At 39.8% G+C, this 27259-nt stretch overlaps 4 protein-coding genes across 6 annotated transcripts in view; all 4 read right to left on the minus strand.

Moving 5' to 3' along the window:
- ntn2 (netrin 2) overlaps window positions 1-11867 on the minus strand; it is a 31767-nt gene extending 19900 nt beyond the window's left edge. The window contains exons 1-2 of one of the 2 annotated variants that reach the window (XM_077739406.1): window positions 11494-11867; window positions 797-2060 (exon numbers count right to left, since the gene is read on the minus strand). In XM_077739406.1, coding sequence (XP_077595532.1) covers window positions 797-1850 — 1054 coding nt within the window. In that variant the 5' untranslated portion in view covers window positions 1851-2060; window positions 11494-11867. Of the gene's footprint in view, window positions 1-796; window positions 2061-9816; window positions 10017-11493 lie in introns of those variants that run through there. The other variant, XM_077739405.1, reaches the window with a different exon arrangement.
- Window positions 11868-12047: 180 nt separating this feature from the next.
- On the minus strand, window positions 12048-13670 carry LOC144212125 (uncharacterized). Of its 2 annotated transcripts, XM_077739777.1 has the most exons (4): window positions 13569-13670; window positions 13435-13482; window positions 12905-13343; window positions 12048-12822 (listed from the first exon to the last, which is right to left on the minus strand). In XM_077739777.1, exons 2-4 carry the CDS (start codon window positions 13463-13465, stop codon window positions 12741-12743), a joined length of 552 nt encoding a protein of 183 aa, XP_077595903.1. In that variant the 5' UTR covers window positions 13466-13482; window positions 13569-13670; the 3' UTR covers window positions 12048-12740. The 2 variants fall into 2 exon arrangements, with proteins under 2 accessions (XP_077595903.1, XP_077595902.1); XM_077739776.1 differs by having other exon boundaries at window positions 12048-13343.
- A 13-nt stretch (window positions 13671-13683) lies between these two features.
- Window positions 13684-16336, minus strand: LOC144212124 (uncharacterized). Its single transcript, XM_077739775.1, has 3 exons — window positions 16116-16336; window positions 15964-16008; window positions 13684-15882 (listed from the first exon to the last, which is right to left on the minus strand). The coding sequence occupies exons 2-3, from the start codon at window positions 16001-16003 to the stop codon at window positions 14075-14077; spliced, it is 1848 nt and encodes a 615-aa protein (XP_077595901.1). The 5' UTR covers window positions 16004-16008; window positions 16116-16336; the 3' UTR covers window positions 13684-14074.
- A 371-nt stretch (window positions 16337-16707) lies between these two features.
- Window positions 16708-21036, minus strand: LOC144211640 (uncharacterized). The gene is made up of 5 exons (XM_077739035.1): window positions 20827-21036; window positions 20406-20450; window positions 18062-20324; window positions 17654-17698; window positions 16708-17570 (listed from the first exon to the last, which is right to left on the minus strand). The coding sequence occupies exons 2-3, from the start codon at window positions 20443-20445 to the stop codon at window positions 19012-19014; spliced, it is 1353 nt and encodes a 450-aa protein (XP_077595161.1). The 5' UTR covers window positions 20446-20450; window positions 20827-21036; the 3' UTR covers window positions 16708-17570; window positions 17654-17698; window positions 18062-19011.
- Between the last annotated feature and the right edge of the window lie 6223 nt (window positions 21037-27259).

The following is a 27259-nucleotide window of genomic DNA, read 5'->3' on the forward strand; positions in this document are numbered from 1 at the left end:
ATCTCGGGCCAACTCGCGGGGCAATTATAAGAAAAATATAGACTGTTTTGCAAATGTTCTGCTTCACGTTTTCTGACCGCAACTCTACTTCATCAGCGAGGTGAAAAAGGGGACAGCGCTTACTAATTCCGAATCACTTTTTGCCAATTAACCTGAATTGAATTTCATTGGATGTCTGTTTTTTATTTAAAACAGGTTTATGAATCTTACATGAAACTACCAAACGAGGCACTTGAAAAGATCCTAATCATCATTACTGCATCAAGGCTATACATTTACATTAAGAGTCATTGGCACATATATAAGAATAACAATTTGACGTGGCAGGCTTCCAGAGCATAAACACTACTCAGTTGCATGATGAGGATGGAGGATTTACTTGTAGTTGAGTGCCAGTTAGCTCAATAGTTGTCATCTGCTGTTTAGACTATTTCAGAAAACATGACTATTTCCCCTAAGTCGTGCATTTAATTCACATGCTTGATGGGAAATGCAGGCAAATGATGAATTCCCAGCATTTCGAGGGAAGTTGCCAAATTTACCAGTTTAAAAAGGCAGCTACCAAATTTCTTTTGTGTCAAAATGATCCGTCATTCTGCGTTTGCACACTCATTCAATATTTCTTTAACATTTGTTTCTGTTTGGCTGTTGTGGGTAAACAGAGATGGACAAACTAGTCAATTTTATTGTATTTTCAATGCTCTTTTGAGATAATAATTTTAATACACACATTTGATTATCCTGATGGGCATTTTTAGTTAATTTAAACGTGGTAAAAGAAAGAAAAAGTACTCACCTAGACACTCGTTGGCCTCACGAGCGCTAGCTCTCTGCCACGGCCGGTCGTAATGAAAGGGTTTACAGCGGTCACATTCAGGTCCTTCCGTGTTGTGTTTGCAGTCACACACCAGTTTGCCCTCCTTGTCTTTCATGCAGCGGGACCCGTGGCCGTTACACTTGCACCTTCCGCCCACCTGGAAATCGCCTACCGCATAGAAGTATGCGGACAAAGTGGAGGTGACCGCCAATGGGTCTTCATCTCGCCCTCCACCGCCATTGCCTCCAGCGGGCAGTGCCAGTTCCCGGGATTGCTGGGGACGGGTGAAGACCACCCGGATATCAGTGACAGTCACCCAGTCCTGAAGGACCGGGCTGTTGTCAAAATCCTTGCCAGATGGGCGTCCATCCAAAGTACTGAAGGCAATGAGTCCTCCGGAGAGTGGGTAGAGGTCAGTGTGGCCGTCAGTACATAGAGCTTCTTGTTCGTTTTGCTTGGTAATGCCGGCTTTGTTAGGCCGATTGTAGACACGCCGACATTGCGATGAGTAGTACTGGTAAGGCATCCATGTTTTGCCATAGTCCATGCTTTTGTAGATGGCTAGGGACTCAGGCCTGGGTGAGCAAAACTGCAAGCTCACATAGGTGATCTCAAACTTCTTCCCCAAGGAAAGAGTCAGTGTCACATTATACGGCGACGTGTTGAGGTTTTCCGACTGCCAGCAAGTCACGTTGTGAGCCGAGTTGAGATCGGTGAGGTAGGAAGCCGGGTGTGAGCGACGGGGGTCGGCGGCGTCGCAGATTTGGCACGCCCGTACCGATGGTCGGTCGTCGCCGCGTTCCACCACGCTGCATGAGCGAGATGGCGGGCGGCCACAAGTGCTGGAAACAGTCACTTCTTTGCCAAAAGCTGCGTTGATAAACTCGGGGATGCAGCGACGGGCTGCCCCGGTGTCGTCGTAGCAAGGATCTGCGGGCGTCTGCTGCCCGGCGAAGGGGTTGTTAGAATTGTGTGAGGATGCTGAACATGCCAGGAGGCACATGCACAGCAGGTACGTCCAGGGTTCCCTCATTCTGCTCCGAGGGCCTGGCAGGATGTGAAGGTACTTTTCTTTAGATGGGGATGAGTGCGTGACTACCAGAGAAGTCAGAGCGACAATTTTAAGAGCCAGAGTGTGTGGAGACGTGTCGAACTTCTCGCTAAAATCTTCCTCGCCGTGCTTAATTGCAACCCAGAGGGGAGAGGTTGTCAGTGCTCGCTGACCCTTCGTGGAAGGCCCTTCCTGCAAGAGACAGATACAAACAGAGAGGTCAGTGTCAAACTCATATTGTTACCACAAAAGGAAATAACTAAAAGGGCACTCAGTCAAGCGGAGGCGTCTGCCATGGTTGAGCAATTACAAACATGTCTATCTCATTTGACCAAAAAAAAAAATCAGACATGTTAGACTATATGTATAGACATTTTTTTTCCACCTGAGATTAATTAGGGCCCAGAATTGCCTGTAAAGTAGAAATATATTTCTACTTTGTTTTGTGTTTGTTTGTTTTTAACTCACAGAAGGTCAAGAGCTTGGTTAATTGTCGTGAGACAGAATTCTATGAATCTATAATCTATGAAACTGTGACTTCAGGTAATAATAGTAATTTAAAAAATACGTTTTAGTATTCTTAATAATTATTCCAATTTCATTTAACAATTGCCATTTTAATCCAAAAGATAGACAGTTGAGAACAAAAGACAATTAAAATAACAACATTACTGGCCGTCTTGCTTCTGGTGTCAAAACATTGTGGTCATGCTTCGGTAACATGGCATCCCATAATCCCTGCTAGTGGTGTGGTGCAATTGACTTTAGATATGACCTCTCTGTTTAAGAATTCCAACGACTCTGTTTGCTAAAAAAATGCACTTTTCAGGTGTTTTCTTGATGTGGACGAACCAATACGGCACTAAAAGAGCTTGACTCTGGAACAAGCAACATTCAATGGAGACTGAATACACAACAAGTGATCAATGTCTAAGATGTTCATTCCCTGATTGGTACCTGGGTGACATCATTTCTACAACCACAGTTAGACAAGGGGGCCTCTTGGGCCCAAAGAAAGCTTGAAGGGGTTCAGGGTGAGAAAGCTATTGGGGTGGGGGGTGAAAGACAGAAGGAGATGAATAAAGCCTGGGGCTTTTCCTTCCCTAATCCCCCTTTTCCTTCCCTGGGTGTCAAATCTAGAGGTGCCTCATTTGAAAAGTGACAGCTGAAGGGGTTTGAGAAGAGAGCCACATCCCTCTTTGTGTGGTATTTATTAAATTACAATGAATCACCGCCGCCGCCACCACCTCCTCCCGCCCGCACTTTCTACCTCACACAACAGCATCCCTCTTCATCTGCAAAAAGGACAAAAGGTGGCCTCTGTATCCACTTCAGTCAAGCGAGGAAAGGAGACAGATGGATTTGAGGGCGGTCGGAAAGACAAGAGTTTTCTTCTTCTTCTTATGTGTGAAGGGTCCAGGGATTGCGACCCTTAAAATACAAAACAACAAATGAGTGCTTGGCAAATGTGAGCACTCATCTGCACTTGGGCTTCTCAAGTGGACACTGGGTGTTCAAAGAAAACAAGGCTGAAGGGAAGAAAGGGAATGCCAAGTGGACACAAGTTAGAAATATTCTCATTGGGATCAGTGTATGAGAATATGGAACTTGTGATGCCTTTGATTATTCTTTTTTTGCTCAGATTGAGGATATATTCATTGAGTACAATAATAACTAATTAGGGCTATCCTGACACAATCTTAAATTCAATATAAACCTTATTTTGGAAGAATTAATGTTCATTAATTCGTTTTCAAAGGAAGCAATATAAGTCAGTGGGGGATAAAATATATATCTGTAAAATTGGACAATTTAAAAAATGGTGACAATTGTGTGTATAGTACCAAATGAACAGAACAGGTGGATAAAAAATACAATAAAAATCATGAACAGTTCTTGCAATAATGTTTTCTAAAATGGCCAAACCAATACAAATCTCCTCAACAACTTAAGATTCTTGTTTTCGACTTTGCTACATAAGAAGAAAACTATACTTTATACGATTCTTGTTGTTCAGACCAACAACAAAGTACTTTTAAGCAGCAAAATCATTAGAAAATACTGTCATCCTATACCACCCCAATTCAGTACTCAGTCACCAGCCTTTCTTTAGACAATTATATTCATATGTTTATTGTAACATCATCTCAGAATCCACTTTATGATGATTACTGTTTACTATTTGTATAATTTTACTCAGTTAGCGAACTCAAACCTACTTCAATAATTTGTAAAAGGCAGAAGTCTAGATTTAGTGAGCTCATATATCCCCTTTCGTGCCTGTTTTTTAAAAGGCAAAAACAAAACACTCATCCTAAAAGAAATAAAAAGCATGCAAGCATGAGTTGGAAGAAAAAAAAATACATTCCACGCTGTTGCAATCATGATATGAAAAATTGATTTCAAGGAAGGAGGCTGAGCAGAAATGATTAGAAAGGAAACGGGACAGTGATCAATTGCATGAATCTGAGCCCGAGGAAGTTGAAATGGAGAGAGTTCATCAGCCAAGGCACTCCATCAAAAAAAAAAGCCGGCTACCGTGAGGAGAACGCTCAAACGAATGATGGAATTAGCAACTCATTAGTATGCGTTCCTAACTTCCAACTTCATCCAAGAAAAAAAGAGAAGAAAGTGGATTTGAGAAGTTCCAGGATGGGAGTAGGTAGCCAAAAAAAAGTCAGTCATGTCCTTAAAAGCATCCAGATTTAACAACTGTGGATGAAAAAAAAAAAAGCCTGGAAGGGAAGATGTTAAAAGTAAGGACACGATCACATGGAGAGTCAGAAAGCAGACATGGATGGAGTGGACAGAGATTAATGGAAGCAACAGGAGGGCGAGAGAGGAGGAAGGTGACTAGGGCATAAAAATATGAGATGGATGGAATAAGACACTTAAGGGAGACAGATTAAGGTGGATGACTGTGATGCTAAGTTTCAGTGCTTGGAATGACTAAATATGGAGCGGCCTGGGAGATGAGCGGGCGGTGAAACAAAGTGGGAACACTCACAAAGTACACCTTTTGGAAGGGACGCTTACATTTTTTTTTTAAAATGAAAACCTTATGACTTTTCCCACATTCATGATGAAAAACATAAGTTTCATGTAATCTTTTAAGATCATTAATTCTTCTTTACCACTGCGGTCAAGTTGGCAGACATTTGTAATGCTAACAACATGTCTAAGCATTGAAATATCTCAGCTTTTTGGCACTGATAACTGGATCATGTATTGTTTTTCATCATAAGATGTGGTTGATGCTGAAACTGCTGCGGGTACAGGACAATTCTTTGGGTTGAAATATTTGAGAAAATATTTTTATACATTTTGATTGCGGGCATCTTGAAAAAATAGTGTGTAGTCAGAGTATTTCTGTGGTAATTAGTAAAATAATATAAATTTACCATAAAAGCATCCATTGAAAGCAACCAAGGTCCAATACATTTTAACTTTTTAATCTATGGCTGTCAATGGCAACCTAAGGCTTAACTAATCAAAACCATATAAGATACCAAAATCTAGAAATTGTGGATTTGGGTATTTTGACTGTATTAAAATATTAAAATAACCTCAGATTTTCTATGATAGTTAGTAGGAATTATTTCTCTTGCACAAATATTCAAAAATGTTACTCAAAGGGCTTCCCAGATTTAAAAAAAAAACAGTTGACATTAATTAAACTTTAAAAATGTGAAATAAATTATGAAAAGTAACTAAAATATTTACTAGAAGTAAAAATCTATAATAAGGAGCAATTTGTGCATCCCTTGAACCAACTCCAACGATACACCATTTAGCATTTGGAAGTCAGTCCCTAGTTTTAATTATTGATTTCTAGCCAATTAGCAAAGTGAGCTGATGTAGCTGAAAAGAAGGAGAAATGAAATTTGAGGTAACACGTGGGGGGTGAAGCAGAGGAAAAGCCAAAAAGGACAAGAATGGAGAAAGGACGATGGGGTGGTCTGGTGGTTTCAGCACAGGCATTCCGGGTTTCGTTTTTTCAGCTTCTCCCTGTCACCGGGAGATCATCCCATGTTGAGTTGTCTCTCTTTCAAGCGTGGGCGCCTCAGTCAGAGTTCACAGATTAGGAAAACAGAAGTCGCTGAGAGGCTTTATTTGGCTTGGGTGTATAGAGGAGGGTTCCGGGTAGGGGGGGGGGCCGAGGGATAGGAGCGGGACAGCTGAGCCGCTTTGTATCCCAAGTGGGAGCCTTTCACTCTGGTTGGGTAGCCCCTTTCCAAGACGGGGGAGGAAAAAAAAAAGGGGTCCTCGCTCGGGTGACGGTGAGAGGAGACCTGGTGTGGTGTCCTGCTGTCCATCCAGTCTGTGCTACAGTAATCCCTGGTGGGGTTATTAGCAGCCTTCCACAACCACGGAGGCTTTTTTTTTTTTTTAATAAGGCCGACAATGGAGTCACCTCCATCGTTAAGTCCAATGGTGGATGAAATGAGAGCAGAGGAACCAGAAAAGATAATGACGAGTGACATTATGAGCCCCAGTGGTACACTGACTTACAAGTTTTATGTTTTGTGGTATAGAAAAAAGGCAGAAAAAAACAGGCCAGATGTGAGATTTATAGGATAAAAAAGCAAATCAGGGATTTTTTTACATATATAAGTCGCAGGCCAATCTTAACACATTCTGAAAAAAGGCAAAGGTAATTATAGTCATGCACATCAAAATTATAATGTGCAAAAAAGACTATAGTATCAATGAGAGAGCCAAATAAAAGTATATTAAGAATGGCTCACTTGACTGGGCTTGACCACTTTCATTTTTGCAAGACTTTAAACATTAATTTTAAAACTTTGTTTAGACTATCAAACCAGTGACTCAATCTCATCCCTGCCCTCTCTATCATTTCAATGAGGAAAATGACACTGAACGCCTCACAAAACAATGTATTGGATTCTGGCAGAGTTCTCAGGATCAACATAATTCTATCCAGCGCCAAAAACAAAGAGAGAAAGTTCAAGGGGGGATATTGAGGTGAAGGTAGTTCTCCCAAAATTTGCTGATGGGCCAGTGTATTTTTACTGTGTCGATGTTTGGGTGAGGGGGAGGCATGTGAAGAGGAGAGGAAAATTATGAGAGGATGGAAAGGTTTTAGGCACTCATTCAGCCGGGAGACAGAAAGGTTAAAGCGGGTTGATTGACTACATTGCAAGAAAATGTCACCTAAAGTCAAAATCAACTACTTCTGGTTAACGTAACCTAAAAATCATGTAAAAAATCAGGTTGCAATGTTAATTTGTGTTTTCTAAATGCATTGCATGTATGAGTTGGCTGTTTTGGTTTCATTTTTAATAGTTGTTCTCCGTACTTTCGACTTTAACAGTGAAATCTAGCATAAAAATTCAGGTTAGATCGTCAGTGTGTTGTAATTCGAGGACTGTCAATATTGTGACATCAGTAATATGCATAGAATGTGATGGTATGTCCGCTAGGTGTGCAGTTATGATTTTCTTTGGTGGTCTAAATATTTTATGAATTCATGTATGAGGCTCTAACATAAAAAAATGTATAGATTTTTGCCAAAAACATAAAACAAAATCGAAAGAAAACACACGATCATTTCTCAAAGGTGTTTAATGCATTTTCTTTTAAGTGTGTGGGGAATTTGGGAGCAGGGAGTTTGGCTGTTGGTCAAGTTAGGCGCTCGTGTCTGCGGGAGGAAGTGGTTTGTTCAAAAGGAGACGAGAATTCAGTAAAAAGAAGAAGTGGGCATGCTTTTTAAAAATTTAATTCACCAAAAGTCAATATTTTTTTCCTCTTTATGTGATTCAAGTGCAATATGTTGCCCACAGCCAATAGAAAGGTTGCTTTTAGAGCTAAAAATAAGATAACTCATGAAATGCTTGGAATTTTTGGAAGATATCATTGGACATTGTAACCAACTTTTATGCAAAATCATCTACTTTTAGTCCAGAATTTCTCAAAAGTTTAGGCTTTCAGAGAAAGACTCTTATTAAAAATTAAAGAGCATTTCAACATGTGCCTCCAATATGTGAATTTAAGTTTAATTCACAGAATATAGTTTAACGCAGACCACACACACACCTACACACACCTGGAGGAAACGTATGGCCGACACATGCATGCAGGCCAAGCGGGACGCAGCGGACGGGCAGGATGAAGCACGCCGATATTTGCCCGTGTGTCGTCCTCCTGCGTCTTAAATGTCACGCCGACGGACGACAGGTATTTTAACACTTGAGGCGAGCACACGCACACATGTAATTTGTCAAAGAGAAAATAAAAGCAACACGGCCTCTGACGTGGCGACCGCACTTTCACCTCTAAATTACAAGAGAGTGAATGAGTGAGTGAGTGAGTGTCTGTAATGTTGCTAGACTAAGAGCAGTGAGACATAAAATATCTTAATCTGGGCTTTTTTTTAAAGAGAATAGCCAAATACTCTATGCCAGATTGATTTGTGCAATGTTGGAACTTATCAGAAACTTCCATAAATCACCAAGTTTGGCCATTTTACCTTCACTTTTATTTGAAAAGTCCATAAATGTTAAACAAATCCAGGACAGGAAGGTTCATTTTCCATGGTAGAGGTCATTGGTCCATGTGTCATTCTAGTTTTACTGATTTTTGACATAAGGGCAACATATGGCTTAACTAGAGTTAAGGGAGTTTATGTTTTTTTGTTATTTTTTATGGTTTTGTACAGTTAATTCTTGGTGATGTGAGAATAAATGAAATAATTTAATGTGGCTTAAATTCTGACTGTGATGTCTGAATCATTTTTTTTGATCTCACGTTATAATCAAAATACAGACATTCCGCATGACTGCAAAAATTTAGCCTAATAAGAAAAAAACTGGAATTGCATAAAAGACACACACACATGCACACACACACATGCACGCATATACATGACATAGTGACCAAAATCTGCAAAGTGTTGCCTGGGATTAGCTGGCACACATCATGTGGCAGCTTGGCTCTACCTTTTTTCATGATAGATATCCAGCAAAGTAATTAAAAAAAATCATTGCCAAAAAAAACAAATACATGCAAGTGATGCTTTGTGTTTAGAAGGTTCGATTCCAAGATTTTCCTTCCGTGGACTGATTCCAATCATGACTGGTGAGAAGTAGGTCAAGTGGCTGACACTGTTTCAAGGGGCAATAAGGGCATGCTTTAATGCCTTTGAGGCAGTTGAGATAAGAACATTGGACCTGAGTGTCGCTTTTAGCTCGGGGCTTGTTATCAAGCAGTGAGCCTAGAGTGGGAGTGGGACTCATCATTACAGGGGTTTGATTATTGAATGTAAAAGTTACCAACAAAAAAGAAAAAAAACAATAAAATGATAAGATTCAAAGATGCCACAAAAGAAATGGTAATTTCCCATAGAAATTGGATGAAAAAAACTGCCTTGATTGGTATTTTGACTCCTATTCTGCCTCTTAAAAGAAAAATTAAAACCAAAATCATCACTTGAACTAAATACAAGTAAAATCCATCAAACTCGAAATAAATACTGCTTATACATTTTACTATTTTCCAAGTTAACCTCAATCTTATCCACCTTCCCACATAGGCAAATAGCAATCTGCTTACAATGCAATTCTTACTGACACCATGTTTTCAGGTGCAGAAACTGCGAGCTATGAAAATATTGGAAGTGACACACGCATGTTGAAGGAAGAAGGCAACCGAGGGGCGCACTGCTTGCTTTGGCGTATAGCCTTGGCTCAGAATTGCCCCTTTAAGCTTCCATCTCCTCCAAACAGTGCATACTCACTCCTCTCCGCCACCCCCCACCCCAACTGGTGAGAGTGACACCTGTCTGTGAATGTGCGTGCATACTACAGCCGCTCAGCCCATAATAAGGTAATGACAGCCACTGGCTTCATTTGACACTAATGGCAGGTTCATGTAACCTGTCATTATGCACTATACACACTTGCTGAAATTATAATCAGATTCAACTTACCAGGCAAGCCGTATTGGAAGCCTTCCACAAATTAGCCTCCTAGAGTGAAAAAACTGCCCTTTAAATCTCTCCCACGCCTGACTTTCTTGATTTTCCTTTAAAGCGTTAAAAGGGAAAGGCGCGCCACGGAGTCCCAAGTCAAAATGTGGACCACCTCTCTCTTTCTCTTTCTCTCTCTTGCTCTCTCAGGCGCGCCTCAACCCAACTGAGAGGCGAGCGGTCGTCCATATGTTGTAAAGCAAGACTGGGGTAGGCAACTCCCCATTCAAATCAAACACACATTTTCCCCAAGCATGTGTGGGGGAGAGGAGGGGGCCACTTGTGAGTGTGTATGAGTGTACAGAGAAGGGCAACCAAATATTCCAATGATACTACATGCATTGTGGCTGTGTTCATTTTCATTGTGCAGGAATTAAAGTGTTCAAGAAGCCACAATTCAACAACATAAGTACCACAGACCAAAACTATTATTTGCAGGAATGTTCTGTACCCCCCAAGGCTCCCCTCAAACATCCTAAGACTGCACTGGCTTTTTTTTTTTTTTTACAACACATGCCACACAACTTTTACACACTCATTCCAATGCTGCCATATGGATGTCGTAATTAGAATTTAACATTGAACCAGTTGATGCCGCTTTGGTGGAACAAATTGCGGTTGTTGGGAACGGGAAACTGCAATTTCAGGAGAAATTGGCCAGGAAAATTTAGGGTTATCTATAAAATTATAGATCAAATATTAATTTGAGACACTCAAGGGGGTGCCTAAACTTTTTGGGGGTGAAGGGCCACTTTGAGAAGAGTCAAAGGATGCACAGACCAACATGTAATCCTTCCAATTTCTTTCAAATGTGGATTGGTGTTGCGCATTCTATGCATGATTTTTAAAATTCAAATCATTACTTGCAATAAAGGCTTGGCTTGTGTCATGATGTAGTTTTTGGAGTACATATAATTTTAATAGCCTTGAGAGCAATGGGCATTGGTTTCAAAAGTTATCCCAATGTCCAAATATTATCTCTATTAGTGACTGTTGCAGATTTGTTGTCATAGCATCCTCAGATGCCATTATTATGAATGCATTCATTGCTTGTTTAGCAGACATTCTAGTGAGAGCATGCACATGCGTATTAACAGGCTCCACTTACAAATCTGGAGCCAATCAGTTGCCAATTAGTGATGAGGAAGAAGATTCCCATCTTATTTGGACACGCCAATCAAATGTCCAAATTCATTTGACACACTTCAAGTAAAAAAAAAAACCCTGAATGATCCCATATGCGCTTTAAGTTGCCATTTAGGCACAATGTTCCTAAATTCCTCATAAAATAGGCCTAAAATAAGAACTATTTATCAGTAACATAAGGAACTTTTGAAAAAATATAAACATTTCAAATTAGAGGTACTTTACAAATTATCCAGTAAATGTTATGACACTAACATATAATTATTTTGATTGGCAGAAGAAATTGGTCCCTAAAGGAAACTACAAAACAACATGACAAAGAAATAATAGACGTAAAACTGAATAAATTACCATTCATTTTCAGTCATAAAGTGGATTACCAAAAACAACAATATCCAGAACACAATTATTTGAGTTATTAGCCTTTGTATAAATAGTCAAGTCGTTCTAAATCAGCCTGAAATTGCTGAGTTTTAAGAAAAAAAGTCTTACCTTCTCATCAGTTGCTTTTCAACGGGGAGTGGACGTCCTCTTGTGGCCATTAGTTTTATATTATATACATTTAAAACTAAGAGCTCACCTGATACATTCCAAATGATATTTTCCATCCATAATTATGAAATGGTTTGCAGTCAGAACATGACAGATGTTAGATCCAGGATGGACATTTGTTTACTTTTTTGTGCTATTATTTTGAGTTGGCTGTAAATATTTAATCCAAAACGATGGTGACAATTTAACTTGTCTTTGTGTCTACATGTATGATAAATCCATAGGAAAACAACAGTGAAAACTTATTACTGCAGAGTGTACAGGTATCCAACTTGGAGCCATCATTTGTGTGGAATGATTCTCTCAAAAATTTTGCCAGCTGCATGCACTTGGGAGTCCTTAATTGAACTCAATCAATGTGTTCAAAAAATCAAGACATATTTAAAAAATATATATATATATATATATATATATATATATATATAATGCCAGGTTTAGGAAGACAACAACAGGAACTTATGTCTTCCAAAATATTATTTTAATGCCACTTCATTATGTGTCCTCATCAGCTGATTTGTGCAGTGTCTCCTTGTTTTTTTTTTTTTTTTTTTGTATTTGTGTTTTCCACAGTTTAAATGAAACTTCCCATAAATCTCATGACCTTTTTTTAGCCCCAGAAATCACATCTTCAGCACTACCATCAAAAGTCTTACCCTCACATTCAGCGCGCCGACACAAACGTTTACTACTTCTTCTTTCTTGGTTAAGTCCGGCCTCCTCCCTGGACCGTTTCCTGGATGGTCCAGCCAACACTTCCGTCTCTGCTTCGAATTCACTAAAACAAGTGATATTTCCACTCTCCTCCGAAACCAAATGACTGTTCCTGATACTGCGATCTGGCTCGTTGCATAATTGTAGTCCCAACTTTCTCTCTTTTCTCCCATCTTGTGTGTTATCCCTCAACTTTTTGTCACATCCGGGGTCTTCCTCCTCCCCTTCTGGGCCCAAACTCTCCGATACGTGGTAATCGAAATCATGCAACCATCGAAAGGCTTCTTCGTCACTTTCCTCGACTTTAGATCTGACATTTGGTACGACTGGCACAGGCAATGGTAAAGACAGCGGTAGAGGAAAAGGTAGAGGCAAAGGGTGTTCATCTACTTGCTCCAACGGCTGATTGACGCCAACTTCTGAGTCGCTGTCATCGGCCGCATCCTCGACGTCAGCATTGTTACCGTCGTCGTCATTTAAAGCATTCTGGTCATTGTCGTCAGCATTTTCTTGCATGATACCATAGTCGCGAATAGCCACATCTTCTTCACGTATTCCCTGGAATTCAAAGACAATTTCTTCAAAGATATTACCGAATGAAAATGGCCATACTTGCCAAATGAAGCGGATCCATGCATACTGGTCGCGGGCATTGACAAAATTGTACAGTTCTTCGTTATCTTCAAGCATCAAATCAACGTCGCTGTCTTCATTTTGGGCATCGCTGTCGGCGTCTTCATTGTTTTCCTCTGCGTCACCATCTCCGTCGCCGTCTTCGGTGTCTTCTGCATCGCCGTCGCCGTCTTCGGTGTCTTCCGCATCTCCGTCGCCATCTCCATCAAGTTCATGTTCGCTGTTGCTGTCTTGGGGAACGTTGTCGCCATCGCCGTCTTGTCTGTTGACCTCATTGGCGTTGTTGCGAATATAGGCATCGTCCTCGTTGCGGTCGTGGTCGTTGGGAGGTTGCCTCGGCGAGGCCTCAATTATGAAGGCGATTTCATCACTGTGCAAGGAAATGCTGAATCTGCGAAATCTTAAATTGGCTTCCTCTCGTCCCAAGTCCAGCGGAATACGGTAGCCTGCAACGTGTTCGACACGTCAATGCCATTAAAAAGTCTGCTGGCCAAATGTGAGCAGTTTGACCTAAATGTCAATACAAATGTCAAGTACCAGAGCGCCGTGAATCTCCCTGGCCTTCCATTTTTGTGCATAGGAATTCTAAACAAAAAACAAAGTGATGTTTATCAGTTATTTTTTTTACACACCACATGATTCTGTGTCTATTTTGTAATGACAGGACTCACCTAAACCTCAGGGAAGCGGCCTGAAGTTGTAGATAATATAAAGAGTTCCTTTGCAAACCTTACAAATCATACTGCTCAAATTGTATTTCCATTTGTGCCATAAACGTGAAACTCGTTGTAGTCCATAACCAATATAATAGTCGAGTCTGTGGCAGACCAGCATATGAAAAAGTAAGTCAAACTGCTTTGAACAAAGCAACCATGTCATCACACGATTACATCATCGTGATGATGTTGGGACTTAATAGATGATGTCATTTTGTCCTTCCATGAAAAATAACTCATTGGCTCCCATTGATAGTAATGGCCAATACTATATTCTATATATGACCAATGCGAGATATGTACAGCAGGCACACAAATGACAAAACACACTTTAGTAAAATTGTCCGATCTATTTCAGATCACATTAACAGAGTGAGAAAAATTAACTCGTTTTGATCAATAAAGCCAGCAAAGCGACTAAAGTTGAAAAAATGATGGCCTATTATGACCCTAAAGTCCATTTATTTGTCGCTAGTGTTTCCATCTTCATTCAAAGTCTCTTGAGGTTGCAATGCTAAAATGTCCTCATTGGCCTCTGGATCACTATCTTGGGAAGTAGTTTCCTCCTGGAATCTGACTATTTTAAGTTTTCTTTGAGAAAGATGGCTACTTAAACTCAATAAGGCAAGGTTGTCCCCCAAACTTAATTTCAGAGGTTGAGCTTCAGCACCCCCTGAGTCGATATCTTCAGAACTGTTCAGGTGTCCAACCTGTAAATCTTTATCGCATCCTTTTTCAATCTGCAACAAACTTTCTTTCTGAGAATCCTCCTCTTTTTCCTGGTCACTAAAACTAGCCACAATTTCCTGGTGACATGTTTCAATGCATGTAGAAGAACTGGAGCTAAATTCATGATTTACGCAAACATCTGCCCGCAACCTTAATCTTTTCTTCCCTTTAGTATCGTCGGGATGCAAATTCTCACTGAGTCCTTTAAACTCTTCTTCAGTCTCTTCTCCATCAGTGGCTTCATCCGAAATTCCTTCACATCCAAAACGGAACCGTTTGCTGATTCTTGTTTCAAATCCTTCTTCATCCTCGCATCCGCACCTTTTCCGAGAAGCACCAGGAAGAAGAACCCCCTCGGGATCTTCCACATCATCTGTGCTGCTGTCCGAACTGTGAGGACAAAACTCATGCCACCATCTTAAACGGTTTCCGCTGAGGGTGTCGGAATTGTGTCCGTCATTATCGTTTGACATCCAACTGGATGTTCCTGGCAGTGGGTCTTCATCAGAAGAAACATTGTCTTTTTTAGATGAGGAATCTTGACATTCTTGCTCTACCAGATCGGAAAATTCATTAGGGACACCTAATGTTGATTGTTCTGAATCCAGATCATCTTGGTCTGATCCACAAGTTGGAGAGTTTTCTTCAAGGTGGTCTTGGTCATTGGTTTTGTCAGTGGTGAGGTTGTCCCACTGAAAAAACTGGTCGCTTCCTCTTTCCGATCCATGTCTGCATGTTGAACTATCGCTGAACGAGTCGAGCCGTGACTCGTCCTGGGCGTCTTCGAGTCCGATGAAGTCTTTCAACCTCTCTTCACAGTCAGAAACGATATCAGCTGGATCGCTGTTAATAATGCTTCTAGATAGGTCATTCAAACATTGACCAATCATGGAAAACTCTCCTGGAGGTCTCGATTCCATTTCTTCCTTCTCTTCCACAGAGTCCAAGCTTTGGTTGGATTCACTGAGGAGAGGATTTACTTCATAAAAGTCAAATTCGGGGCTATTCTCCGAGCTTTTCTGGTGGAATTCGTGCCACCACAAGAAATGAGTGTCTCGCTGTGTTCTGTTGTCATCACTGCCTTCGGATCTCTGCTGGGAAGGTCCAGGTTGTGGTTCTTTGTTGGCTTCATCTACATCTTCATCACTTTCTGACGTATTCTCTAAAGCAGACCTTGTTTGCCCATTGCTTATAATTTGATCGTCGTTTGATTGGTCAGGTAAATTCTCCACTGCCTCCAAACGCTGATTGACGTCCATTTGACTCAAAGCTCCAACAAGAACAGGAGCAGGAGCAGCAACACGTGGTTGGTTGACAAGAACATTGTCAATAATTGGTCCGATGAAGACATTATCTTGCACGTTCAGGTTATTAATATGAATTGGATGATTGTTTTGATTATTGTCATCCAGATCCCATCGTTCGGGCTCATTCACAAAGATGATTTCTTGATTCACAATAAAATCAAGGATGGCAATGAACTCCATGTTCGGTTCATCATTTGGTGGGCGGAGACCTCTTGGTAATGGTAAACGGATACCTGCAATGATATTCATATGTGAAATATTACCATGACTTTAGGGCCAAATATGAGTTTGACATAAAATGTAGAAGAACTTACTATTTGGACCATTGTGCCATCCATCACCTTGTCCATCCATTTTGCCTGAAAGTGAATATGAATAACCAGAAATTGAGGTTAATTATTTTTTTCTTGTGATAATTCCAGATATTACTGAAAAATTAAATTGTATAGTGAAATAAATAGCTTACCTGTGTTATGGATATTGGTGTGTAAAATAGCAGTTTGGTTTCTGCAATATTTCAGCCCTGATCATACTGATTTGAACTCAATGAATTAGTTATGGTATCATAATAAACTTTTGCAGAACATTTCATTTCATCTGGGAAAAACAAATGCACTTCAAATGTAAAAAAAGTGGTTAAATTGGTCTTCTCAACGAAACATGGACAAACAACACTTGCTCCTTTGTGTCATAGCAACACGTGTCAAAAATTTGAAAAGGATTTGCTTTGACCAAAGAAATTGATGACATGCCTACATCATTGTGATGATACATGTATTCAATGTGATGTCACTTGAAATTCAGTTTTGCTCTATGCTATGCTTTTCATGTAAAATATTCAAATAAGAACATAACAGGGATTCCTGTTGATAAATAGAGTACTATGGAAAAACTAATTATTTTAGTCCATATAATTTAGATTTGGGCCAAAAGTGTATGGTGTAAATGTATGTATTTAAATAAATGTGCTATATTATAGTACAGAAAAAATAAATGTGACATTTGATCAAATTACCTCAAAAAGTAATCATCTTTCTCATTCATTTGACAAATGCAAGTTTCACAAAAATCCCTTTATTCATTTTCATTATGGAATTTATTTATTTATTTTAGTTACACATATAGCCTATGTGGTAATGATTTTTTTTCTATAACAAAAATCTGAATGTATCACAGCCAATAAAGGGCATTTTATTATCCAAAACATGCACTACACATAGTTTTAATTTAAACAAATGACTGTGCTCAAAGTCACGATAAGTCTCCATCAAAAATGTGATGAATTGAATCCCATTATTTTTCCCCCGCAGTCAGTTCAGGATGCTACCATTTCCTTCTTCATGGTGTTCTTTAAATTTTTCTGTACACGCTGCGCTCAGTCCTTCATCTTCCAAGTCTTGTTCCCAAAAAGCGTCCCCCTCTTTGGAAGCTCTGCCCCCCTCGGCCAAAACTAGAATGCCCGAACTGTGCGTCAGATGGCCACTTAAACTCATGAGGTACAAGTTGGCTTGCGTTTGTCTCATCAATGGTGGTTCGACTTCATTTACATCAAGCTCGGCGCTGCCATCTGAACTGTTTCCGTCAAACTCGTCCCACCAGCGAAAACTGTCGCTGTCGTCGTCTTCACACTGGAGGATATCTCTCGGCGATCCCAGTATAGGTTCTTCCTCCTCCACGTTCCGGATAACTCCGATCTCGACCTCAGCTCCGACAGCTACTCCCAACTGACTATCATTTTCTATGATAATGTCTATATTGTCATCATTTTGATTGACACTCATTTCAATGTCATCAGGCCAAGGCTCGCCCTCATTTACAAAAATGATCTCCTGATTTACGATAAAATCGAGTACTACAATGTACTCCAAGTTGGGGTCGTCGTTGGGTGGTCGATTTCCAATAAGCAGAGGAATATGATAACCTGAAATGTATACAGACAGAAATAAACATGAGGCAAAATAACTCCTGGGCAAAGTTCATGGAACTACTAAAAGGTCAACTTACTACTTGGGCCATTGTGCCATCCATCTCCTTGTCCTTCCATTTTGTCTAAAAGAAATCCAAATATATAAAATAAAAGCACCTCATTACTTACAAATGAGGTTTTCATTCAAATACAGATACAGAATTGTATATAATAATGAAAAATATAGGAAATTGTACTATACATATACATTTTGGAACAACTGGTCTTACTAAGTACTATGTGATTTTTATGTATTATGTATTTAAGTGTCTAAAATTGTCCACTCCCTCCCAAATTCACTAAAATACTGTTTAAAAATTATAAATAACACTTGGCCACGCCCATTGAAACCCTATAAGTTCCATCATGACACACTTTTGATGCAAAAACTTCCCAAATGAAGTCATTTGTTCTTTGGTTTTAAACAATGCTTTGTGTAGACATACCTTTACTTCAGGGACCTGCTCTGAAAAACTGCAGTTTGTATACAAGAAAAACATTCAGGTTACTGAACAATATAGTGCTGATACTTTGGAAACATTTACTTGAAAAAAAAAAAGTATTTTTGTTGCTGTTGTTGTTGTTTTTGATTTTTCAAATAACAAAAGCTGGTGCAAGGCACTTGTAGAAATACAATGGTGGCTTTAATACTGTTTCATCATCACAACTTTGTTACCCATAAACAACAGGCTTTGAACAAAGCAATTTATGTCATCAACACATGATCATGCGTGTATGTGTATGATGTCGCTATTTGTGTTTGACTTCTTAACTATTCAACTCAGTCATTGCCACAGAAGGATTAAGAAGTCAAACATTTGTGTACACTGAAAAAAGCTGCCAGTAGTCATTTGGGCTTTGACATGGATGTAATGTGTATTCAGTAAAAAAAACCCAATTTCAGATTGGGATTCATTTCACAAAGACATTTTTACAATAAAATTATCTGTACATGAATATACAAAATGTCGTCAATCTGTAGAAATGATGAAAACTTTCTCTAGCACTTTCCTTACATCTGGAAAATGTAGAAAAAAATGGAAAATCTGGATTTAGATATAAATCATAATCTTCCACTAGTGCACAATATTTTATCAAAAGTTCCTTAGCAGAGGTGATCACGAATAAAGCACATTTAGCACAAAACAAGTGCATTCAAGAAGATCTCGGAATATTCACATTTATGTAATTGTACTGATCGTGATGATGCTACCTGGAGTTGTAGTTCGACTTCCTACAGCTGACACCGTGCTGCTACTTTCAAGTCAGCAAATGAGTTGAGACTACCTCAAACAGCGCCTCTGCTGGTTGCCCCCAAGCGGTGCACTGCATTTTGCCTCGATTGCTTCGAGAGACGTTCAAACCAATGATTCCAAACAGTCGTCCGAGCCATAAGCTAATTATTAGCCCTACCTTGTGTATTATTCTCGCTGTCCCTAGTTTCTTCCTCTTGACCGTTTCTAAAGCTTTTGGAGGACGCCGGTCGAGAGTCTTGTTGCACATCTTCTAGATCGCTATCGGAATTGTTGCCATGTCGAAAGCGTTTCTTGACCCTCCCCGTTTCCGAGGCCAGACCACCTTCCGCTCTGGGCCTTTTCCTCGAGAGTTCAGGCAGCAGTTCCTCATCCGCATCTTGTCCGCTAGTGCGTAATGTCAAGTCCTCATCTTCCGAATGCGATATGAAGTTCTTCTTCCGCGTTTTCTTTCCCCCTTTGTCGTCTTGCAAATCCGCATCGTCGTTCTGCTTGGACGCACCAAGGCGATGAAGGTTGTCTTCTTCGTGAACGTTATCGGATAAGCTGTCAGAGTTTGAATCGTCCCACCATTGGAATTGTTTGGCTTTCTTCGTTTCATCGTCTTCTTCTTCTATGGATCTGTCCCTGGATGGTCCAGGTAGAGGTTCTTCCAAGTCCTGGTAGACTTCAGGGTTAACAGTTTTTATCGTCCTGTCATTGACAATATTGCCAATGAGACCGAAACCTTCAAGATTCTCATTTTCATTGTCGATATCTTCGAAACCTTCGTCGTTATTGCACTCGTCAGCGTGAGAGTCTTCGTCAACGTCGTCATTGACAACATTTTCAAAATCCTCATCTTCCTCTAAGTTCTGCTCATCCTCGATACTGTCCTCGTTCAATTCGCCATTTTGTTCTTCGTTGTTGTCGATCTCGTCAAAGTCGTCGTTGTTCACCAGGCGCAATTCGAGGAAAATGTCGTCAAACACGTCACCGTGTTGCAGAGGCCTCACTCTGATTCTGAAGAGCAGCACCGCATTCTCATCGTTCATATGCATATCGTTCATATTGTTATTGTCTGCATGATACTCGTGATGAGCGCCATTCTCGTGGTCCTCCATTTCGCCGTCGTTGTCTTCCACGTCAGCATCGCCATCGCTTTCCTCCGAAACTTCCTCTTCTTCATCCTCGATATTCTCATTGTCGTTATCCTCGATATTCTCCTCCCCTTCAATGTCTTCGATGTTTTCCTCATCTTCAATGTTGTCCTCGTTATCTTCCTCATTGTCTTCGATATTCTCGTCCTCGTCGTTTTCTTCCGTGTTACCGTCATTTTCATTGTCGTCGTTGTTGTCTGGCGGCCGTATCATTGCGTGAATGGAAAAAATGATCTCCTGATTCAAAATAAAAACCCTCAGGCCAAGAGTTTCCATATTCCGTGCTCCATTTCCGATCGGCAGTGGAATACGATAGCCTGAAAAACAGTTGACATGAATCAGACAAAACATCTATTTCACCCAAAGGGGAACAAGAAAGGTCCAAGCGATATACTTACAATTTGGCCCGTTGTGCCGTCCATCCCCTTGTCCTTCCATTTTGCCTAAAAATAAATGGATAATTAAGTAAAATGCAATTAGCCAATAGGAAGTTAGTAGGTACATACACATGTATTGCAGCCATCACTGACATACACAATATAAAAATAATTTTAAATATATTTTCTAACAATGTCATATTATACATTGTATTTTCCCAACATCTATCATTACCACCATCTCTCAATGTCTCATGATATCTCTTCAATAGCAAGTTTGAAGAATGTAACAATATTTGAAAATATTAGAGTTGCAATGGTTTCTAATTGTTATCAACTCTCTCATGTTATACCAGACAATGACATCATTTTTGCAATACATCATCAGGGAAAGTTTGCAACTATTGGCAATAATATTGCACTTTAATAGTGTCCGGCTTACCTTAACTTTTGGGAAGCGGCGTTTCAAATTGCTGTTTAATAAGCAGATGGAAATTGGTGAGAACATAGATGCTTCTTTTGTAGCTTCCGCAGCATTTCTGTCCTGGTCATACTGATGAGGACTGTGTGTGACTTGCACGCTGCAAAAAATTCAAGTGCAACTCTATTCCATCAATTTCTGTTTAGATATTAATTTAGAAAATGATTCCTTGCAGGTGGTGGTGGGCGGGGAAGTCCAACCGTATGTGGTAATAACACTGGTGGCTTTATTGCTCTGTGACATCACCACATCTTGCTGTCAAAATGCTTTGAACAAAACACTTCATGACATTTACATAATTGGGTATATTAGTGTGATGTCACATTGAAAGATGGACCTGTGCAATGCAGTGACAAGAATATATTGAGCATGCATGACCTCCAACCATCAAGTTTGACCTGATCCAGCGTCCTATCTTTCAATGGATTTTCTTCTCTGCTGCTTTTTTTTCTTCCATTAACCCGAGATTTTTTTGTTCTGTCACCATCATATACTCAATCACTGCTGAGGTATCAACGACTGGTCTTACATGAATGTGATTTTATACAATGATTAGCAACATAACAAGTGATAAAATAATTCTGAGACTTTTTGTAGTTTAAGTGTTAAAATGACAGAAAAGGCACACATTTCCATCTATATTTAACTTTTAAATGTCTCTCCAGGAATAATATTTAAAAATATAAACTGTGTCTGGCTCCCTCTGTCAAAAAATGGTTCCCGTCCCCTGCTTTATGTGTTAGTATTAAGCAAACAAATTAGTAAAGCAAACTTTCAAACATCATTAAACAGCTTGGAGTCTCTTTTACTGCCAGAAATGCTCACTCCTTGCTCCATGTTGCAAATCAAAATGAAGTATAATTTAGCCCTCATATCAAATATTCCATTCAAATCATATTTTACCGCAAATTATTCAGTTACACTTCTAACAAGTGGGCAGTTTAGTAAAAGCAACAATGAGTAGTCGTGGTAATATACTATATATTTTCTTCTAAAGTCAACTTTTTTGTTATTAAAGTCCAAAAACTGTCACTATGAGAAACAACATGAATCTCTGACAAATGTCCACTAGATGGGAGTCTTGGCTAGGTCCTGCTTTTTAACTTTGTGCACTCCAACCCAACTTCAAATACATGGAAGAAAAAAAACACATAAGTCTTACATTTATGGAGACTTCATTCATAACTTAACACTTAACAATTTTGATTTGTTTGAATGAATAGCCTTCCTATTGTGTATTTCCCATAATAATATTCAGTCTTCAATCCAAGGTTAATAATTGGCAATATTTGTTTTCCTCCTTGAACTAGTATTTTCTAAATCAACAGCCTTGAGTGCAGGCTTTAACATGTCCTACTTAAATTTTCTATGAGGTCTCAAGTATCTTATTGAGAAAAGGTTTTCTTTGTCGTACTAAGTGGTAATCTTTCCACGGTCATTTCCGCGTATTTACCTTCAATATAGTTTGCATTAGCTATACAGGGGCTCTGGGTAAAGGCCGGTAATTAGAATGCAACATAATACCAGTCCTGCTGCTTAGTCAGAAAAAAGGCTAAATAAGAAGCCTAATGAGTAGTTGTAGGAAAATGAATGTACTTTTATTCATTTTGTGATTAAACAGGTATAAAACTATTAGAAAGCTCCATTCTCCCTCATCTTTATCGAGACATGAATTATTCTGAAAAGAGTAATACTTATTTAAAGGTCTTGATAGGGTCAACTAAACCTCAGCACATAAAGACAACACTTGAGTGCGTCACATACCATTAAAGCCATATATGTCCATTCCCTAATTGGCGGTTCTTCTTTCAAAGAGTGATTAGGTGTTGCGAGGAGTACGAGGCGCCTCGATTCAATCCATCTCCAATGCCCCTGGGGACAAAAGAGGTGCCCACTTCTCCTGTGGAAGGGAAGGGGGCCATTGACACCAATAAATCCCCCTTTCCACTTCCTCTCTGGCGTGTTGGGGTTATGTCAGGAATTTCCTGGGTCCCATTGTCCCTTGGGTGTTCTGTTTTTGGTAACCCATCACCAAGCATTCTCTACAACTCGCCGTGCCCATTCCCTCCCCCCCTTACACACAAACACGTCCGTAACCCCGAGGCTGTGTCCAGGGGTCCCTGGGCGTGAATAGAGCACCTCGACTGAATACGGCAGACAGGCAGGCGTCAGAACATCAGGTTGAGCGGCCCGAGTCAGTTATTTTCACCTGTTTTTGTTCTTTTTTGGCCTCAATGTGTGCTGAGAGCCATTCAGCAGTCAGTGCCCGTTCTGCCCTTTCAATTAGCTGAATAAAGCACTGACAATCAGCCAGTTAAAGGACGCAGTTATCGCCATGGCGTGATATTCTCAGCAAGTGCTCATATGTTTAGCACGGTGAATAGATGGGAAGGTTTTTGTCGTCTTTTGTGAGTAAAAGAGCAAATATTCAAACTAAACAGACTATTTTAAGGCTTGAATTAACCTATTAATGCAGTTTTTTTCCACTATACTTTTCATGTTTGATTTGGACAGACGTCACATCGTCATTTGAGCACTACGGCAGTAATTGTAAGCATACTGTGTCTGTTTTTGGCAGTTTACAGCCTGTTGAAGAATCATTATGGCTGTTAACATCCATTGCACTCACTTTCAGTGGTTTTAGAATCACAAAATCGCACCCTGAAGTCCGAAGGCTTGACCATTTACCGCTGAATGAAGCTTTGTTAATGCCTTGTCTGGGATATGGATATACACCAATAGCCGGTTGTACTTTGCATGCTACATCTAGAAAAACTTGTTATGAACAGTTGAATCATTGCATGATTTTGTTTGTTTGGAAGTCCAAGACCATGCATGCTAACTTGGATTCAAACCCCAAGGCACAATTTATTTTTCCGTATACTTTCTAGCAAAGTAATGCAGTATATCGCCCTGATTGTACACCCTAAAAACACCACGGTCAAGGACTGTCACAATGATTGATTGTAGCGTTCCTCATGTCACCTTTAAAGGCGTCATCTATCCATTTATTGCAAAGCCTGGGTGCACTTACACACTCGCCCTCTGGCCCTTGCTGTATTTATGGAGCCGTTAGAGCCATTATTTCCAATCACAGAGGTTGTAACGCAACATTTTGACACTCATCGCTCGGCATCATTAGAACCCCCCCCTCCCCCCCCCTCCAAATAGCACAAGTTTGATTTGTTGTTCAGTTATGTCGTCTGCGGGTGCGCATGTCAGTTTAGGCTCGCTGGGTTGTACACATGTTACGAAGCAAGGCGCCATTGCGGCCTAAAAACTATTAGGCTCTGTAAATATACACTGTGGCGAAAGTAAACATTCTCAGCATGCCATCTAGACGCACAGAGGGGTACTCGGAGACAGCCACTGGACACACTAAGGGGGAGGTTGTGTGTGTGTGTGTGTTTGTGTGTGTGTTGTCAGGAAGATGGATATTGAAAATGTATGGGCCAATTAGGGAAAAAATTCCAGCATGTGTAATGATGCAGAGATGTTACGGTCGAGTGGTTAAATAAGTAAATTAAAGTGGAGCAAGAGTAACAAAATGTAATTAGGGACTGTATTTATGGTGGCTGGTTTGTTAAAGAGTTGATTAATATTCTGTCAAATGTATAGTACGATATTTTTTTTCTGATTTAGTCAATGCAGTCTTTGCTTAGAATGGGGCAACACCCACTGACGTAATGGGTGCCACTGTTGCCATGGAAACAGAACTATAAAGATATCTAGTATTTCTCAGCTATGTTTGTACTATGATTTCTACGATGATCATTTATAGGGGGAATTTTTACAGATGATAAAATACTAACTAGCAAAAACTTGACCCTTTTTTCAGAGTACTTTTGTTTTCAATATGGCCATTTAATCCATTGGTAGTGAATGTTCTGATTCTAAATTATGAGCATACACAAAAGAGAGTTTTATATGTTAGTACGCCGTTTTTAATCAACCCATTCATTACCAGATGATGTATATGCAGAGTACATTTGGCACTTTATGCTCTGCAGCCACTAAAGAATGTGTTACACTCTCCAGTGAGCTGCCACACTTTGCCACATGTAATAAATGATCTCCTAAACTAAGTGTCAACCAGAGTCGGGCAAACCAAGACAAGAGTGTCGAACGTACTCGCGGCTCTTTGCGGCATGGCGCGCATTTCCTTCCCAGTCTGCTTAATTGTCCTAATCCCTGCTTGATGGTGATGAGTAGGGGTTCGATTTCCATCGCCTGTTATTTCGACCGCAATCACCTGTTGTGCGGTGGCCAACATGGCCGCCGTGTTGATGTCATGGCATGTCATGAATCCCGTGCCCACTGAGACTGAAATCCAGGTCAAGTCATGGACGTGATGGATGTGTTGAGATCATGCTGGGCTCCTGATCCTGGATCAGCATCAAAGCACTAGAAGACGCACAAAGAAGAGCTTTTAGATCTCTCACAAAAGAAGTCGCAGATGTAAACTTGATGGACTAAAGGACCATTTGCTGCCTTTCGGTACTTGGAAGTACACCAACAAAGGGGGAATCTTTAAGAAAATATATTTAGTTTACATTCATTGTACAACTCAAATAAGTTAAGTATATATAGTAAAAGCACTTTGTGTGATAATTCATTTTGGACTATTGTAAATTTTTGCTAAATGGGATATTTGACCTGCTGTTTGAGTATTTTTAATCTGTTTACTAACTCTAACATATGAATGGAAAGGGCTTTAACGCATCAAATAGTTCAGTTCGTTTTTTAAATTCCACATCAAAAGTAATGAAGTGACTAAATATTCCTAAAATTCAACCTTCTGCCATTTAGTGGAAGAGTATTATAATGCCACAATCTCTATTACAGATGCTAGAATTTTGTTCAAGAAATTGTGATTGTCATGAAACCCTCGCAATTCTTTTGTCCATTTTTGAATCATCTTCTTGGCACAGAAGTACTTACTAATACTTGACACATACACACAACAGATGATACCCAACATTCCGTCAGTCAAACCACTAACTCATGTCGTAAGTGTGTGGGTGTGCGTGTGTGTGATCCCCTCTTTTCAGTGCTCCATCTAATACCCTGTCATCATCAATAACCTCAACTCTGCTGACTCATTGGCTTTTACCACCATGGGGTTTTGGGTCTTGGTTACAACCACCCAACTTTGTCTCCATTGACGTCTGCCTTAGTATATGTGTGTGTATGCGTGCACAAATAACTTCATTTGATTTTCTGCCGATACTTGATCACTTTATGTTTTATTTTAAGCCAATATTATTAAAGAAATGAATGGTTCTTGGACATGTTCCCCTCATAAATAACATTATTTCTTCAAGTACTAACTGTAACAAGGCATTTCAGTTATGTGATGTTTTTTGTCTTTACATTAGTGGGCACCACAGTATATTCACAAGTTGGATTTGGTTGTTAAAGTTGAAATTACTGTCAAAGTACTTAACAAACGGGTTGCATGTATTTTTCAGGTGGAAGTCTGGATTGAGAAAAATGAGGAGTTCTCGCTGAATAAGCATATGCACTAACTTTTGGCCTTGTAAAAGCGTGAACACAAAATTGCTAAGATTGGTCTGAAGGCAGCATGTTTGTCAGTGTGTCCTTCCTCCAATCTTTTTTACGATGGTATGGTAATTACTTTTTGGGGCTGGAAAGGCATCACTAGAAGACTCAGGTTTGGGGCCATAATGCGAAAAAAAAGGGAAAAGATGCCCTTGGCACATTGAGGAGAAGTATGGACATGCCAAGCAGAAAAAAATGGTGCTGGGAACTAAAAAGTGGACATGGGACATGTGTCGTAAAGTTGAAACGTGAGTCCAGGTAATCGGAACATGAGGTTTTCCTCTTTATAAGAAATGTAAAGTTATTTAACTGAAAGAGTGAACAACATTTGCTCATAAAGCTCTTAAATCACTTCACCTTGTGCCTTCAAATAAGACCATTCACAATTCTTTAGCCAAGTTCTTTTTCCAATGAGTTTAAGTTGGAGCGAATGGTGTGAAGTAGTAAATTAGTCTGTGCTCCATTAAGTGATAACAGAAGTCTGTTAAGTCGCTCATTTGAGGATTGGGTTGCGCCTTGGCTGTCAGCTAAGCAGTTTACATTTTAAAGGGGAGCTTTTTCTTATGTTTATAATCATCTTTTTGAATGAATGGGTTAAAAAAACAGTTTAGGATTGATTTATAATTGGAAATTTCAATACATACCTTTTAAATTGAGCTCTGTAGATTTCATTTGACACATTGGCAGCCCAAAAGTACCAAAAGTATCGAATAAAATCAAAATAATTCACATCATTTGTGTACACTTGCATTAAACTCATTTGTTGTGAAAGTATTTCTGATTTGAAACCAGAGTGAAGTCCAAATATATTTAAAAAGTAGCGGAAATTACA

The sequence above is a fragment of the Stigmatopora nigra genome, chromosome 18, assembly GCF_051989575.1.
Source record: "Stigmatopora nigra isolate UIUO_SnigA chromosome 18, RoL_Snig_1.1, whole genome shotgun sequence".
In the NCBI taxonomy this organism is placed as follows: Eukaryota; Metazoa; Chordata; class Actinopteri; order Syngnathiformes; family Syngnathidae; genus Stigmatopora; species Stigmatopora nigra.